Source organism: Lissotriton vulgaris, chromosome 7 (assembly GCF_964263255.1).
Source record: "Lissotriton vulgaris chromosome 7, aLisVul1.2, whole genome shotgun sequence".
In the NCBI taxonomy this organism is placed as follows: domain Eukaryota; kingdom Metazoa; phylum Chordata; class Amphibia; order Caudata; family Salamandridae; genus Lissotriton; species Lissotriton vulgaris.
In genome coordinates this window covers 902,518,998-902,537,451 of record NC_141695.1, presented here as the reverse complement: position 1 = coordinate 902,537,451, position 18,454 = coordinate 902,518,998, and the positions used below count along the sequence as shown (strand labels likewise).

General features: G+C 45.2%; 1 protein-coding gene across 1 annotated transcript in view; it reads right to left on the bottom strand.

The window, feature by feature from the left end:
• The window catches only part of MGAT4B (alpha-1,3-mannosyl-glycoprotein 4-beta-N-acetylglucosaminyltransferase B), a 1,389,535-nt gene that overhangs the window by 232,377 nt on the left and 1,138,704 nt on the right, over nt 1-18,454 (bottom strand). Inside the window, exon 12 of the mRNA XM_086931341.1 lies at nt 7,247-7,325. Coding sequence (XP_086787467.1) covers nt 7,247-7,325 — 79 coding nt within the window. The remainder of the gene's footprint in view (nt 1-7,246; nt 7,326-18,454) is intronic.

Genomic DNA, 18,454 nt, shown 5'->3' with positions numbered 1-18,454 from the left:
ATCAAAATCATTCTGCAAGGTTCCACTTTGATCTTCCTGATGAGTCTTGGGATCAGTGGAATGGGGAAAAGGCGTAGACAAATGTCCTTGACCAGGCTATTGAAAGAGCATTCCCCAATGATCCTCTGTGATGAAACCTGCTTGCATAAGACCGGCATTTCTTGTTGGTCGGTGTGGCAAATAGATCTATTGTAGGTTTGCCCCACTGTTGAAAGATCTCGTCCAGAATCCACTGGTTCAGTTCCCACTCGAGACTGATCAAGGACAATCTGCTCAGTCTGTCTGCACTCTCGTTTAAAACCCCTAGTAGGTGTTTTGCCTGCAGAGGTATCTCGTGAAGGATCGCTCATTCACAGATTTCTTGAGCTTCCTGAGACAATGGGAGAGATCTGGTTCCTCCTTCTTTGTGGACGTAATGCATGGCAGTGGTGTTGTCCGTTCGGATGAGAACCTTTGAAACTCTTAGGCGAGGGAGAAAAGCTTGAAGAGCCAGTTTGATTGCTCTGAGCTCCAAGAGATTGATGTGGAGCAGACGGTTCTGTGGAGACCAATGTCCGCTGACATGCAGGTCCTGCAGCACTTCTCTCCAACCATCCAACGACGCATACGTCGTCACCACCTGAGGAGACGGATCGCTTACGAAGGATAGACCTTGGGACAAGTTTTCCTGTTTTGTCCACCACAAGGCCGCTCTTTTTATTGCGGAGGGGATGGTCACCTTGTCCTCGAACGACCCATGGATCTGTTCCCATTGGATGTCCAGCTGCTCCTGAAGAGGACGCATCCTCAATCTGCAGTGTGGAATTAGAGGAATGCATGATGAAATCACCCCCAGAAGAGATTTGTAGCGGCGTACAGAAAGACACCTTTTTTGTCAGTCTAGCGCCATGGTCTGCAGTTTTACTTGCCTCTCCAAGGTTGGGAAAGCTTTCTTGAGATCAGAATTCAATATGGCTCCCAGGAAGCGTGCTGTCCTGGACGGAACCAGAGAAGACTTCTCTTTGTTTAAAGTGAGACCTAAATTCTGAAAGAGGTTGGTACATGCCTCGACCGCATCCCTCGCAGCCTCCCTGGACGGAGCCTTCAGTAACCAATCGTCCAGGTAAGGAAAAATCTGAAAGTGATTCTTCCGCAGAAACGCTGCTACTGGTGCCAGCACCTTTGTGAATATTCTTGGGGCTGAGCGAAGACCAAAGGGTAAAACCCTGAATTGAAAGTGGCTCTTGGCGACTGTAAATCTTAGAAACCTTCTGTGGGCTTGGTGAATCGGAACATGAAAGTACGCAACTTCGAGATCGAGCGTGGCCATGAAATCCCCCGGGTTGATTAGACGTAGAATGTCTTGAAGAGAGATCATCCGGAAAGACAGTGAGATGAGATAGGTGTTGAGCTCCATGAGATCTAAAATGGGGCGACATTTCTCTAGCGTCTTCCTTACCAGGAAGAACTTGGAATAGAATCCTTCTCCTCTTTGAGCAGAGGGGACCGGCTCTATAGCACCCTTCAGGAGCATTTGATGAACTTTGAGCCGCAGAAGACGCAGATGTTTTGATGGAATGGCAGCAGGGGGCTTGGATGGAGGGATGTGTGTGAATTCCAAAGTATGGCCCTTTCGAATGATGTTTAGCACCCAACGGTCTGATGTTATCTTGGACCAATTCTGAAGGTATTGTGACACCCTGCCTCCTGATGATCTTTCGGAGGTGGGCACAGTAGGAAGAGCCAGGAGGCCGCTATTGTCTCTTGGACGTATCACGTCCTTGGCGAGCCTGCTTCCCTCTGTTATTAGGTCTCAAGAAATTCGAGGACTGGCCCTGCCTTTGCTGATAAGGTTGGCGGTATTGTTGTGAACCTGAGCCATATGATGAGTATCTTTGCTGTTGATAAGAGCCTCTGTAGTTGATGCTCTTGCCTCTGGAACCTCTAAAAGGAGCCTTACGGTACTGAAGTTTACAACATGAAAGGGTTTACCTACAAGGGATTTTGTTACTCTGAAATTTTTGTAATTTTTTGTGACAATTTTTTATAGTCTCACCCTGAGTAGTGGTGAAAAATTAAATAGTTCAAAATAGTAATATAAAGTGATCACAATTTCTCCAATTGATCATGAATCATACACGGGGCAACAGAGTATATTCAAAAAACAATCATGTATTTAATATATGTATGTTTTCAAATTTATCAGGGAAGAGCAACAAAACATAGCATGTAAGGTGACGTTAGATAACCTATATAAAAAACTATGTTGACATCTTCTCTATGTCAATCCAACATTAGAGAAGATTGCAACATAGTTTTGCTCTTCCATGATAAATTTGAAAACATACATATATTAAATACATGAAAGTTTTTTTTTTTTTAATATACTCCATTGCCCCGTTGTAACTGTAGCAGTAGGAAGGGGCAAGATACGAGTCTTGGTTAACGGTTGCTTTATTTTAGACAACAGAATATCGGTGCAAGTAAGGCGAGAGGATACTCTTCTTGGGGATCTACTTCTGTCCGTTTGTCGTCTTCTTCCCGAATCGTCCTCTGCCTTGGGAGACCTGGTAGGGTTTCTTCGGTGTTTCGTCTTCTGCAACTCTGTGACGCCCACAGCACGCTCGAGGCGGGGAGACAAAATGAGAGGGCAAGTATCAGAACAACCGTTCAGAACAAATATTGCAAGGGAAGGGAGTGAGGGAGCCACCAATGGTGATAACACGACTACGAGTGTAAGTGAAGGCCAGGGCAGTGGGGGAACAGTTACACCAGCCGGTCAACCCAGGGCCGCGGTCACGTCACAGACCCTCCCTTGCCTCTCACCCAACCCGCTATACGGCCACGTACCTCGCGGAGCCACACGCCTCCTCCTAACGTGCGGCTGGGAGGCTTGTGATGTCGTTGGCCTCCTTGCTCTCGTTGTACCGAGGGCTCCTCTCCTCCGGTCCGGCTTCCCGTTGATGTTATTTCGGTCCGCTCCTCGGATCTCTCCGCTCCTTCCAAGACTCCTTCCTCCTCTCTCCATATGCCACACGTCCCGACTCCTTTGTTCTCACTTCCTCCGGTGTACAAGCACACCTGGTCCGAATTCACCTCGGCTTTTGACGTGGTGACAGGCTCTGCCCATTCTCCTGCCGCCGTCCAGTTAAAGGAACCACACTCCTCTTCGTCCTCGGATTCCGGCCACGGCATGTCGGGCCGCCACCACGCCTGCAGCTGCTTGGGAGACTGTGGAGACAAGAGGTGTGAATCATTGTTGGTATCCCTGATCTGATGTCCTGGGATCGGTAAGTGAAGGGGCGACTGTCTCCCCCTGTTACACCCGCGTATGATGATTCATGATCAACTGGAGAAATTGTGATCACTTTATATTACTATTTTGAACTATTTAATTTTTCACCACTACTCAGGATGAGACTATAAAAAAAATTGTCACAAAAAATTACAAACATTTCTGAGAAACAAAATCCCTTTTAGGTAAACCCTTTCATGTTGTAGACTTCATTGCCCATACCTGCAAGGGTAGATTGGGTTCCCACTCCTTCTATATATCTTACGGTGCTGAAGCGTACCCAGAGATCTAGCGGTCTCAGTATCTTTTTTAATATCTTGGAGAGTGTCATCTATCAAATTTCAAAAAAATGCTTCTCCGTCAAAAGGAAGATCCAGGATCTTATTCTGGATTTCAGGTCTAAACCAAGTCGCCATAAGCCATCCCTGGCGACGAAGGATCGCAGCTCCAGCCAAAGAGCGGAATGCCGTCGTGGCAATGTCAATGATTTCCTATGATATAGCCTCACCTTCTTGCAAAACTTTTTTAGCCTCTGTTTTTGCCTCTGGAGGAAGTTGCTCAAAGTACGGCGAAACATCACACCATAGTTGGCGATCGTATCTCCCCAATAGTAGACTTGCCATGGAAGAGAATCTTTTCCCGGCGTTATCTAACCTCCTGCCCTCTTTATCCGGAGGAGTTGTCAATGGAGCTGAGGGTTTGCGTGACTTTCTCTGCGCCGCTTGAGAAATAACTGAGTTCGGTCTCGGATGTCCTGTCAGAGACGCCGGACCATCTTCAGGCGCTTTGTATTTCTTGTCAAGGCACGGTAGCACAGGGACCACCGTCACTGGATTTTTCCATTGCTTTAAGGCCCTCATCAAAAAGATGCTGGACAATAGGGATAGATCTTGTTGTCTTCTTATAAGGCTCTTTAAAATCGTATAAAAAACATTCAGTGGCAACGGAGGGCATAGATAGTTTGAATCTCCCAGCCGCTCTCTCCATTAGCTTATGAAATCCCTCTATATCAGCTGGCGGGGAGTCCACCAGATCCAGACATGGAGATGCTGTGTCCGGGGTGACATATTCATCCCATTCGGTATCTTGATCAGTCCTGTCATCAAAATTTTGATCCTCATCTGAGGAATCATCATTGGTGTTCACTGGAATCGAAGACTCCTGTGGAACCGGTGTCTGTGGCCGAGAGGACTCCTGGGCCTGCAATTCTGGTGCAGCCATTGCTCGAGTCGCAGGGACAGGCATGGCCTGAGCAACTGGTACAGCCGCAGCAGGTTGTGAACACCTAGATTCATAATCCTGTAGCATACTGTGAAGGTCCTGTAAGAGAGACGATGGTACCAACACCATGTCTTGTCTCGAGTACTGTTGTGGTTGGGCAGAATGATGAAGATAACCTTATTCCTGGTTGTACTCTCAATCAGAATCCGTCTCTTGGCATTTAACCAGAAGCTGGGATGGGCTGTTTGCATAGCCATAAGACTCCTGATCATCATCCTCTGAGACATCCTCATCTATAAGTAAAGCTGGAGGCAAGGGGGTAACTCTCCTAGGAGATGTCATGTCCGGTGTAATCCTGGTCATTGAAATTATAGTCCTTTTTTCCGATGATAAAATAGTCGACGATCCCGCCGACAATGATGTTGTTAATACTGATGTCGTCGGCCTTGTCGACGGAACAGTCGTTGATGCCGTCGACGACGAGAAAGTCGATGCTCCTGCCGCCGTCGATGTTGTTGTCGTCGAAGCGCTCGACGACGACACGGTCGTCGTCATCACCGTCGACGTTGTCGCGGTCGTCGTCGACACGCTCGTCCGATGACGCTGTCGTCGTCGGAATCTTCGTCGCTGTTGTCGTCGAAATCTTTGTTGCGGTCGTCGTCGAAATCTTCGTCGACACCGCTACAACTGCCGTCGTCGACACCGTCTTCGTCAACGATCCCGTCGACGTCGATTGCTCCGTGGACAAGCACGTCGACGGTACCTTTTTAAGCTTAGGCTCCAATTTCTTCGCCGACGGAGCCTGCCTTGATGACGCCTTCATCGTCGACGACTTGGAACTTCTGTCAGATTTTCCAGAAGACTGAGAAGAGGGTTTCTTGAAGGCTGGAACAGTCTTCACACCCAAAGAAGGCGTAGATGTTCCTACCCTTTCCTTTTCACCATGGTGAGGAGATTCGACTGGACCTTGGCTCTCAGACTCTCTGGGGGTCTTTTTTGAGGCCTTTAGAAGGATGCTCCACAGAAGGAGAAGGGAACCCCTACCCCTTTTGACTGACCTTCTAGCTGATGACGCTGAAGAAGAGTCCTCATCACTGGAGACTGTGTCCTTTCTAGACTTCAACTTCTGGAGCCATGTAAGAAGCCTACCCTCATGGTCCCGGAGGGTCTTGGTTGCGGCAGATCTTGCAGTCCGCAGCCTTATGATGAGGATAGAGGCAGTAGATGCAATCCTTATGCTTATTCTCAACAAATAGCCTTTTCTTGCCACAGGTGGAACATGGCTTGAAAAGGGCCTTCTTCTTTGCCTTATCTGACATCCTGGTAATAACAGCCAACAATTTGTAGAGAAATCCTGAAGAGAAAACTACTGAAAGAGTAGAGATTGAGCAGAGCTCAAAGGAGACTTCCTAAGCACAACGTGCGGTAGAAAATCTGAGGCTCTGAGGTTTCTTCAGGAGGGTTCTAAGGGGTGAGGCTCTTCCGATTGGCTGATGCCTAAGTTTGGTCTCTTTTACAAAAAGAGGCGGATATGATACAAAACGGAATGAGGCCTAGGCCTTTTTCTTTCTCTTTTGTACCTACTGCTATTTTATTTTGTTACAGAGACTCCCATTCCGACGACGGGGAATGATACAAAAGCATGGGAATCTATGAAAGTTCCAATACTGGGGCAAAACAGCATGCTGTAAACCCACCCTTTCCAAACATCACCGTGACAACTTTGAAAAGGGTGTGTGTTTACACATGGCCACAGCTTGTGTATGATTGACATGCAGCCCGGGGAAATACAGGGCTGTGCTGATGTCCTAGTCTAGACGTCCAGGCTGCTATAAAAAGTCACGCTGTTTCGCGTTATTAGTGATGGTCTCTTCAGACCCCCGAGAATAGCTGGTCAGGCTGGTACTAGTTCAGCCCAGCCTGCTTAAAAAAACAATCAAAGCAAATAACGCCTGTAGCCACAGGCACACAAGTACACCTGCTTCTCTAAAAAGTGCCTGGCTGTCTGACTCTTGTGTCAGTGAGGGCAAGAGAAAGGTAGGCTGCCAGGCATCGGCATTATTTTGTTCTTCAATGTTATGTGGATGGCTATTTTTCTTAGCAAATACCATTTGCATAACTTTCACAACTTTGTACGTACAGCCCCGACAACCTCAGCCAGGAGCCGCTGCTGCAGCGGCTCTGCATCTACTCTTCAAGGGCTGCTCACTTCTTCCCAGGAGAACATCTAAGCACCTGCTTGTAAGTGTGTATCTTGAGTTTCAATTTGATCATATCCTTTCCTTCGCTTCCTGCATTGAAAGAAATGTATGAAAGGTGCAACAACATCTATAGAATTTAGCATTATGTGCTCTAGCAGATCAGACAGCAGAGCCCATGCGAAGCCAATTTGCACAAAAGATGTGTTGGACTTCACTGAGCTTTCTCAATCATCAGTTTTCTTTCACACCACTGAGAAAGCCAAATAATGAAAAAGTAAAAAACACAGGAAACAGAATATCTGCTGGGTGGGAGGTTGAAGGGTGTGAAAGAAAGTTTATTGTAGAGACCCTTGTAAGTGGATGAGGCACAGTGTAGCCAGACGTGTACCAAACGTTTAAAAAACGTATTTGGGGACCCCCTGCTTGTAGCTGGGCAGATGCATTGAGGATTCGGTCCTGAGAAATTACTATTTCATTGAGACAGGATTATCCTTGCAAGCATTTTTTTCTATCAAACAAATAGTGCAATTGTAACACACATTAAACTCACATCAAAAGGCAAGACCTCCACTGTAGTGTTAAAAAGCTTGTCCTCTGGGTGTTCAATGTTGCCGCTGCGGAAGAAGTACCTGTGTGGAACAAGCAAACAAATGAGATTTAAACAAATAAACTTTAGCACTAAAAAGGTGAAATTTAAAAATCAAAAGTGGACTTTTGTTCTCAGGAAGGGTAAGACTCCTTTCCTGTACATACTAGCACACGTGTACCCATCGCAACCACTTTCACCTCCTTTTCAAATTCAAAGCAACTCACAACTTGATTACTATATTGAATCAATTTTCATGTCTCTTCAGTGACCCCTACCCACAAGGTCATCAGAGTGCTTCTGCAATGAGGGTGATCGCTTAAGATGTGCCATTTCCATATATGATGGTAAGTCTTGCTACTTTTAATATATATTTTAAGTTGTTTCGTAGAGGAAGAAAAAGTTGCTTTACAAGTCAGTCCTAGGTATGCATTGTTTACAAACTTTTAAACAAGTCACTGCTAAATGGACAGTAGATGAAATCGTCAATTAAGTCATAACGCTCAGGGGAGTAACACAGGCCCCCGCGGTGCGGTGCGGGCTCCAGGGGGCCCCTAAATGCACCATAACGAAAGCTGAAGTGCCGGTCAGGAAGGGTGGGGGCTGGCTCAGGCTGCTCGCAGGCAGTCCTAGCTGCTCTGGTATTGATTATAATGTAACAACTGTCAACACATGATAATCGAATTCTTCACACAAGACACACTGCGACTGAAGTCATAAGTCAGTGCGTCCAATGGCTAGTACTGACACAGTCAGTTAGGGTTACCCTGTTAATAGGCAGCCGAACGAACGGTAACTAATGTTTGTTGTCTTCTGGCAATGCAGCGCAGCGGGAGGCAACTCGCCCCTGCGTTGTAAATCAAATTAATAATCTCGAACACAACGCATCACTCCACCAGCTGAGAGTGACTGTACCTGAGGCAGGCGCCGCTGACTAGAGTGGTTCCAGTTTTAATAGCCCCCCAGAGCAGCACACCATAGTCCTGGATGTGCAGCTAAACTGACCAGAATGCCTAATAACTTAAGTTGGATGATGAAAAAAAGGTTTGGGCATCACACACATTTTGAAATTAATTACACTGTATATGCAGCTGGTAACTGTAGGATCGTGTTTATTGGCAGGGCACGCTCCTTTTAATGCACTCATGCCTCAACAATCTTGCTGTCTCTGTCACTGCTTGTTTCCGGTCCAGGGAAGGCATGGCTTGGCAGTTCGGGCTGGACTGTTCCCATGAGGAACAAGGTCAGACTGATTTGCATATGGCCATGTCTGAACTGGGGTGGCAAAGTGGGCTAAAGAACGGTGATGGATTAAACCCAGATCTGTTGACTGGCTGTGAGTGTTTGATTGGTTCAGATGCTCCGTCCATCACCACCCCCTTTTGTACCACTTTGTTCGCCATAAGTTGGCAGGGTATGCTCAGACGTGAGTCCCTTGCTCACTTTGCCAGTGGATTCAAGCAAGCTGGGCTGAAGACGGCCGAAATGCCATAAACCGGTCCTCGGAAACTTGTTTCCGGTCCAGGGAAGGCATGGCTTGGCAGTTCGGGCTGGACTGTTCCCATGAGGCACAGGGTCAGACTGATTTGCATATGGCCAAGTCTGAACTGGGGTGGCAGAGTGGGCTAAAGAACGGTGATGGATTAAACCAGATCTGTTGACTGGGTGTGAGTGTTTGATTGGTTCAGATGCTCCATCCATCACCACCACCCCCTTTTGTACCACTAACACGTGCGTCAGTCAGCCAGACTACTCAGAGACTCTTCTGTGAGGCTTGCCCAATGCTGCTCAGTGCTGCCTGCGGTGGCCCTCGAGTCTGCAAGTCAGCTGACCTGTTGTCTCTAAATCACACCAAATGTCATACAAATGATTTAGAGTTCAACCGTCCAGGTTAAAGTTAACATGCAGTTAATTATAGATTGTGACCTCAGTGGTTGCACACCGATGTTAAGTTCATTCATTTCCGGTAAGGATCACAATCTCTTGTGCTATGCTGAGAGTTTGTTCCAAAGCGCTCTAAAGGTGTATGAAAGTGCCACATTGAAAGCAGTGCGAGAACAGAATTCTCTGAAGAACCCTTTCAAGCTAATTTACCACTAAATATGGAAAACACTGCACTCAAGTTGCTCTTTTTTTTTTTTAAAGACCTTTATTAAAAGAACTTGCATAGGTGTTAGATATTAATCAGGGCCTACAACCCCCCGGACCGGCCGTTGCATATACTTTGTCAGCATAAATATTTGTATTTACACAGCCGTTCAGCCGACAACCCTGGGGTCCGGCGGCGTATCATGTCATTGTAACCTTTGTAACACACTCCCATTCTTATTAGAAAATTTTCTAGGTCTTTCATTTTATACTTTATGTCAATAACCGTAACTTGTAACTATGGTCAAGAAGGACAATCATATTCAGTTGCTAATGCCATGTCTGCGTCTTCCCATTGGTTGGTGGTTCCTGTATATAGTGATGCGATCCAGAGTTATAACACATGTGTATTTCAAGTCCTGGTTCTCCCATGAGCTACTTCACCCACCCATGCCCTCTAGTCGTCGTCTTCCTCTTCATCTGAACCTACATTGTCCTCTTCTGGCAAGGGGTCACACAACTCTCCTCTATACACATTCCAGGCTGACCACACTTTATTCCACTTGCGGGGGCATGCCCTAAGTATATACACCACTCTTTCCGTGAGCATTAAGTAATCCATGTTCCTACTCCACATAGACAACGCGGGTAGTTCTGAGGTGCCCCATTTCTGCGCAATGTCTCTTTTAGCCACCATTATAGCCAAGGTGGTCCATATGAGTCCATATCTAGTCAGATCATTCGGATCCCAAATGTTCAATAGACATTTGAGTGGTTCAGGTATGAGGGAGATTTGTAGTGTCTGTAAGATGGTACGCATGACTTGTCGCCAGAATTCCATTATATGGGGGCAGTCCCAAAGTGTGTGGAACAGTGTGCCTTCCTCCCCGCAGCCGCGGAGACAAAAGGGGTGTGGCGCTCTGTGTATCTTGTGTAGCATGCTCCGTGTATAATAAATGCGATGCAGGATTTTGAGTTGTATTAATCTAAATTTTGCCGAAAAGCCCACTTCTTTCGGGGACACTAGGGCCTCGTTCCACTCCGAGTCATAAATATCTCCTACATCTCCTACCCATTTCTCCCGCAGTGTCAGTGTGGGATCTTTCAAATTATTGAGCAATTTCTTGTACGTGAGGGAGGTTGCACCTTGCTGCATATAGTCAGTAAGCAGCCTGTCTTCTAATGGCGAGGAGTCTGGTATTTCGGTGCCCAATGGTATCGCCTGCAGTAGTGCGTGTCTAATTTGTATGCATCTGTAAGTTTCGGTCGGGCTGAAACCGTATTGTTGCTGAAGTTGTGTGAATGTGACCACGTTGCCTTTCTCCCATAAATCGCCCACCGTGGAGATACCGATACTGTCCCATTGTGTAAATCTCTTACTGTGTCTTAGTCTTGCTAATGCTCTCGTATCCCATAGTGGGGTTAGTTTGGTAATTTTTCCCTTCCATCCCAGCCGTGCCTGCGCTGTGTGCCATAAGGTGGTTGTGTGTTTTGTTGGTCCTATCAGTCGTGAGACTTGTTGCTTATTGTATAGCGCGGTCAGCATGCTAAGTGAATTTAGAATTTTATTTATTGTACAGTTAATACAAACTCACAATATTAAGCAATAGATAAAAAAGTCTTAAAACCAGTTTTTCACATTACTAAAATCACTGTGAGTCTATAGTAAATTAGTGAGTCTTTTCCTGTTGGCTATGGGCTTACTTGTTGTTCTTATAGTTGGAAGGGCGTTGGGGAAGTCGCTATTCTCCAGATATAAAAAAATGGTTGCACCCAACTGTCTTTTCATTTAGTCTTATGAGTGATTTCATGTTTTATTATGATTGCCGTGGCTTTGGGACTTGTGGGCCCTATAGTTTTTAAGGCCATTAGGGAAGTCTGCTATTCTCCAGATGCGATTGGGTTATTCCTCCCAAGTGCTGTTTCATTTAGTTTTTTGGCCACTATGTCGAAGTATTTGACTGTTCTACAGTCAAACTGAGTCTCTTCAGGGTTGAAACAGAGCATCACTGCTTGCCTGCAGGTTTTTACGCCCTTCTGGTTCCATATGGGCCGAAGCGTGGACCGCCTTGTGTCCGCAAGACCTTTGCAGATACAGACGATATGTATGAGATCCTCCTTTGCAGATTTGCAGAGGCGACATGCGCTTGATGGATTAGGCCTTTTCCATGGAGCCAAATGACGTGCTATGGGTATGTTGCCTAAGCGCATGTTTAGGAACTTATTTTTGTTTTTTTGTGTGAGGCCCGTTGATAGATACTCTTGTGGCTTTGTGGTTCTGTAGCCTTCGAGCACAACCCATCCATGCGCTCTCTGGGATAGAGTGGCTCTGTCCTCAAGTGAGGAGACCAATTTGATGACTTTCGACACTGCTTTTTTGAAGGTCCCAAAATCCGTTCTCGTTTCCCAGAGCGTTTTTAGTCCTAGACTCTCCAGTGAATTAGTTAGGTAGGCCCTTGCTGGTGAAGTTTCTTTGGGGGTAAGTTCTATCCATAGGTTGGCGTTTAAGGATCCTTGCTCCGCATCTTTAATTTTGCGCCAGCTTTTTATATATTGGCCTTTCCTCTCCACAGATTGTTTCTGCAAACCAAATTCAAGACGAATTTGTGCCAGTGGAGGTCTCAGGTTCTTATAAAAAAAATCTGGGACTTTATCAGTGATATGTATGCCCAGATACTTAAAGGAGTTCGGTGATATGTATGCCCAGATACTTAAAGGAGTCCGATGTCAGCGTGAGTGGGCAATCCGGCACCAGCACCGGTCTCAGTCCCTTCAGTACATAAAGTACCGATTTTGACCAATTCAATGTGTAACCCGACGTCTTCCTGTGTGTGTCGCAGAGTGATAGGAGCGCCGGGACGCTTCTTTCGGGGTCCGTTAGGTAAATCAGCATGTCATCTGCATAAAGGGACACACGGTCCTCCCAGCCTTCTGCCCATTCAATTCCCTTTAACAATGGTGTCGTTCTGATCAATGTTGCTAGTGGTTTCAGCACTAAGGCAAAGAGCAAGGGGGACAGGGGGCAGCCCTGTCGGGTTCCCCGCGCCAGCGGGAAGGTCTGCGAGATGTGGCCGTTGGCGGTAACCTGGGCGACTGGATTAGTATAGAGGAGTCGAATCCAGGAAGTGTATTTAGGTCCAAATCCCATACGGGCCAGGACTGCGAACAAGTATTCCCATTCCACTAAATCAAACACCATTTTTGCATCTAAAGAGAGTATTACTGCCGCTTTCGACAGGGCGTGGGCTCGCGCTATCACCCCGTGGACCTGCCTGAGATTAAGGGCCGTGCTTCTATGGGGCATGAATCCTGATTGATCCGGGTGTATCAACAGTTGCAGGTGTTTAATCAGTCTGTTGGCTAGTAGTTTCGCTAAAATTTTTGCTTCTACGTTGAGAAGAGATATGGGGCGATATGAGGAGCATTCCAATGGTGGTGTACCTGGTTTCGGTATCGCCACGATCGTCGCGGTACGTTGGTCCAGTGGGAGTTCCGCCTTTGCCAAGCTCTCTACGTACATTGCCAACAGGGGATTGCTAAGGGCCTCTGACAATTTTATACCATTCAATTGGTATCCCGTTGGGTCCTAGTGCTTTCCCGGACTGATTAGCCTGGATTGCGCCTTGAATTTCATCTCCCGTCAGGTCTGCCTCAGGTTCTTGGACTGCCTCCGGTGGGAGCGTGGGGATGTCTACGTTATCTAGGGAAGCTCTTGCTACCTGTGCTGTGACTTCCTGTTCTGGAGTATACACTTCCTGAAAGTGCCGCGCCAGGGTGTGTACTATGGCCTCCGGATGTGACTGTAGCTGCCTCTCTCGTGTATGTATGCTGTGTATGCCTCTATTACCCCCTCCTCTCTTGTCCAGCCACGCCAGCATTTTCCCTGCCTTTTCCCCAATATCATAGATCCTATGCGTTGTGTTTGCTATGCTGTGTATGACCTGTGATTTGAGGTGGTCCTTATGTCGCCGTTGGTGCAGCCTCAGCGTGTGTGTAGATTCTATCATGGGGTTCGCCATATGTGCCATGTTTGCTTCTTGGAGTGCATGTTCCAGCTCCGAGAGCTCTTGTTGATACGCTTGTTTGTGTCTTGATATTGATGCTATCGCTTGCCCCCGTAGGACCGTCTTATATGCCTCCCATAGAACCGAGGGCGAGGACACTGATGTTGTGTTTTCTGCAAAATAATATTTGGTCGCAGACTTAAGGTCCTTTTTGATCTTGGGGATCGCCAAATAATTGGGGTATATGGGGTAAATTCTTGCGCGTTTCTTTTATTTGGTGGTGAGGGAGAGTAATACAGGAGAATGGTCGTAGATTCCCCTTGGCAGTATGTCTATGCTGTCTATATCCCTCATCTCATGCCCTAGGAGCAGAAAGTAGTCTATGCGTGACAGACTGTAGTGTAGTTCCTATTTTCCCAATAGGCCCTGCGCATTGGAAGAACATAAACAGTAGTATCGGCGTAGAAGTGTGGATCTTCCAGGCCTCCACTGACTATGCTAAACTTAATTGGGTTTGTTACCAACTAGCTCAGAGGTCATTGGAAACTTTCTTGACTGAAATAGGAAGTGATCAGCTTCCCTGGCAGAGCCAAGAAGGGATTCAGTTTTCCAACAACCGTGCAACATGACAACTTTGCTCCTCAGATCAAGAGTCAATCTCTAGGGTCGTGTGAAACAATAGACAGTTATTTTACTCAGTCAGTGGTTGTGCAGTTTACTTTCACAATATGTAGAGAATAGAGAGACAGGCGTTTGTCAATAAAAGGTTAACATTTATTGAACAGTCTTTCTTCTCGTACAAGAGAAATGAATTGCCACAGTTGCAAGACTTGTTATTATAAAAAGTACGTACAGTAAGATAAGTATTGCGAAATAATACTGTAAAAGCATTGATATGGTTTCTTAGCCATACAATGGTTTAAAAGGAATAAAACATATATACATTCATATATACATTAGGCTAAAATACTCAACTGGTGCTTCTAACTACGCCTACCCCAGTGTACCTGACCTAAGCCTAATACTTGGGAGGGGAGTAAGTAGCTTTAAGCTAAGTTGGTTTTGCCAAGGTTTGCTTCAAGAATTCTCTCTCAAGGGTTTAGTCAACACCATACCTCTGGAATAGAATGATGGAGGTCTGGTATCTCCCTCAGGACTCAATATCCCAGTCACCCGCAAGGGTAGACTAGAAACGCCGGAGCTGGATTTCTCTGCAGGAGAAAGACAGCGTCTCTTCTTCAGCGCGTCGAGGAGGAGGAGGGGCAGCGTCCGCGGGCAGCTTGTGCTGGGCTCTGGCAGGGGACGGCTGTTCAGCTCTTAAGTTCACCACACCATTGTTCGCTCGTTAGCAGCGATAGCAGTAGCGAAAGCAGCTATGGTATCATCAGCATGACAGCTTCTTCAGCAGCAGCGAGATAGCTGGCAGCATCAGCTTCAGCGATGGCATTAGCGTAAACAGCAGCAACATCAGCGAACAGCAGACAGCGTTTGCTTAAGGCAACGTTGGTAATATTTATACCTGAAAGGTGCCTTGTTTGACGTAAGTTTTTGGACATAAGACGTCAATAAAGATGTCACTAGGAAGTGATTGTCTATCAGTGCTCATTAGAGTTCTATTACTAATCAAAACACAGCAAGCGGGGATTTCCAGGTTTGCTGAGTTTTTATCTTGTTGAAGAACTCGGAGTGTTAATCTAGGAATCTCAGATAGTAACTTCTGCTCTGTCATTGCACTAATTGGTTGCAAAGGAAGTGGTAGAGAAAGCTATTCTGGAATGTGGCTCTGTTCGTGTGAGGCCAGAGACGAGTTTCTGAATATTGTATTTGAACAGTAATGCCAATATAGGGAATAAATGGATTTAAAGCCGAATAGGGGCATAAGGTCACAGTATCGATCAGGATCCTAGATTAGAACGCAACACCCACTCCACGAATTCATGTCCATCAATTTACTAAAACTAGAGCAATAAGATGCATGTGTAACATTGCCCACCCCAAAATACATATATGCATTTGAAATAGGCGTATTTGTAATACGTGAAAATTTAGGTACTGTACGTTTTTGAAGCATAGAAATCATTCAAAAATTATAGCATATGAAATCAATGAACGATTATGCAAAAAGAATTACACATGAAATATCTCTGAAACTGAAGAAGGGCGAGATAATTTCATCACATATAAATGCATTGCAATAAAATGTGCTAGAGGCTGGTGTAAAGTTATTATGTCTCTAGATGCGTTTAAAAATAGAAGTTGAAGCTTCTGTTCTCTATGAATAGTTTTACTTTAAGCAAAGAATTTTTCGTGCCAAAAAAGGGTGAATATAAAAAAAGTGTTCAATTCAAAAGAATTATTGCTTGAACGGGGAAAATAGAGTTCCAACGCTTTTAGCAGTTTTTGTTGTTCAAAACTGAAGGCCGAATTCAGAGTTCATGGGAACGCTGTGTGTCGGAATGCTTCTTTAAAGTTATTATTTCTGTTCGGGTGAGAACATCAAATCAGACAGGCTCTCAAAGAATTGGTCTACAAAATAAGGTGACAGTTCGACCAAATTCGATAGCGCTGTAACTTGGCAGGTGTGAGAATGATTGCTGTCATCAAAGTCGGGATCAGCAATGCTCACAGATGGTCGTAACTGGATGATGTTGCTTTTGTCACTCGCTCCACTGTTACCACCTAGTCGTAGCACAGGAGTCTCATGCCGTCATCAGGATTGGTTGCCGCTGGGGACAACACAATGTTTGAGCCGTTATCGGACTGAGCAAAGTATCGATATCCATTGGTACTGCTGATGGAAGTGAAAGACAGATGTCCAACACGCACTCATCTCCGCATAGCATACATCGAAGTACAGGTAAGATGCAGGATTGCCATATCGGTCTGCATGAAAGGAACCAGGTCATGTTTAGATCTCAGCCTGGCCAATCCAAGGACTCTAGTTATTCTGTCCGGGTAGCGCATTGCTAGGATTGTTTCTTCCATTCCCATAGGAGTCATGTCTGAGCAGTGGCTTGCCATAACGAAGCTGGAGGGTCAAAAACAAAATCCCTGCTACAAGTCCCAAAAATAGGGGTATGCCGCCAAAAACAGAGTGGACAAAATTTGGAACGATTCCCAGAATTGCTTGAAATGGTGTTAGCAGTCCCGTAAAAATCGTTTTAAATATGCCTGGGATGCCTGTGGCACTAGACATGTTAAGGAGTTGGCTCAACATTTCTACGAAATGCACGGGGCAATTTGTTGATAAAAGGTCATAAACCTCCGTAGCTGTCCTTACAACTAGAAGATCATACGTCTCTTTTGATGACGTTATGGGCACTGTTGTCTGTAAAAGCACAGATTTCATTTTGCTTAAAGTATCAATTCGTATAGAAGAGAAATGCAGACGAGGCCAGATGGGAGTCTCTGTGTCTCCAGGCCCGCTCGGGAACAATGCTTGCATACAGCATTTGACCATGGATGTTACGCTTACGAGATAACTTTTCCCTGGAACAAGGCCACAACATCTGTGATCCGTTCTTTGAATGTAACTCCCATTCGCGAGTTGCATAAAGAAGGGCTCTATCTGCGTTGCAGGTGTGACAAGCTGGTGGCATGAAAGGTTGTTAGAATTAGCTTCACAGGCTCCGTGTAAATTAATACCTCGACACAAAAGTATACCGCTTAGTGAATGTTTACAGTTTTCACCACTAAGAAATACATTTTTGTCGCTGTCACTATAGCATGAATGTGTGTATGGTAATTTCCATTCTGATTTTACATATCCTTTACCCAATCGTTCATACTGGCCAGTAGGTATGTATTCAAGGCACTTTTTAAATTGGAAAGTTGTTATCGGAATAGTGATAATTCTGTGTATTATCCATTCAATGACAGGACGCTCTGACATTGTCAATGGTAATCTCTCAAGTTTTTCGATGCTCAGGATTGTATAGTCCGCTCCTTTCTGTGCCAAACTGATTTGTTTATCAGTAAGGTTAAAAATGGAAAATAATGACGTTGTGTTGATTAAACGCCAAGGCACATAGCCTGAACAAAGATTTTGCAGCGTCCAGCCCAATTGTACAATAGAACGTAATTGAGATTGGCCATGCTGTAACATTAGCAAGTCTCTGTCTATTATGTCAAAGGCAGAAGATACAATATTGTCCAACGAATATATTCTGGAGGACAGAGTCATTAACCCATTGTCCACTACAGAAAGTGATTTTTCCAAATTAATACGATAATTTTCTCGTATTTTTTCTGCTGTTTCAATTTGTGGGACTTTCCAAGCCTCGTTGTACGCAGCATAGATGCTGGCCGCTATGAAACATTTTTGACGCTGTTTGCGTGGTCCAAGAATGAAATCGCGCAAATCAGCACCATCTTTAAGTAAAGATAAGTGTTGCTTAATTTCAGCCAGTGTGGATGATCCTAGCCATTCGAGGCAGAGTTTCTCTACACTGTATGTTGTTACTATCCATGGATGTTGTCTCTGGGAGTATCTGGGGTCTTGTCTGGTCATTTTTAACCCCTGTGTTTTATTCAGGAATCTATCTTGACAGTTGTTTGTGTCAGTAGGCCAGATTAAGCACTTTTTTCCAATCAGGATGTGTTCTGTCAAAATGTAAAATTTTAGTTACGTCTATCTCAATATCTGTTGTTGCATTATCAGGTATTGGCTTCGGAATAGACGGTTTGTTAAGGTCTTTGATCTTAGCTAGGCCAAGACAGGATGTTTGGTGAATTGTGTCATTTAAAAACATCATTTGTTCTGGTATCATGCAGGTTCTGAATAGTGCTTCAAGGCCTTGTACCTGCCAATCTTTTGTACCCCAAATGTTTTTTGTTTCAATGTTATTTTTCCAATAATCAAAACCAAATGCCATAATTCTTTCATAAAATGCTTCTGAATATATCAATTTAGAATTTGTCAGCATTGTTTTCATTCCTGTTTTATCCAACAGTTTGTAATAAAACGTTTCTGCATCACTGGTGTTAAACCCGGAGAAGTACTTGAATTTCTCAAAAAATGTTTTACAACTGCTTTTAGGTGGTGTAGCACAATGTTCCCATTGATTATACTTAAAAACAT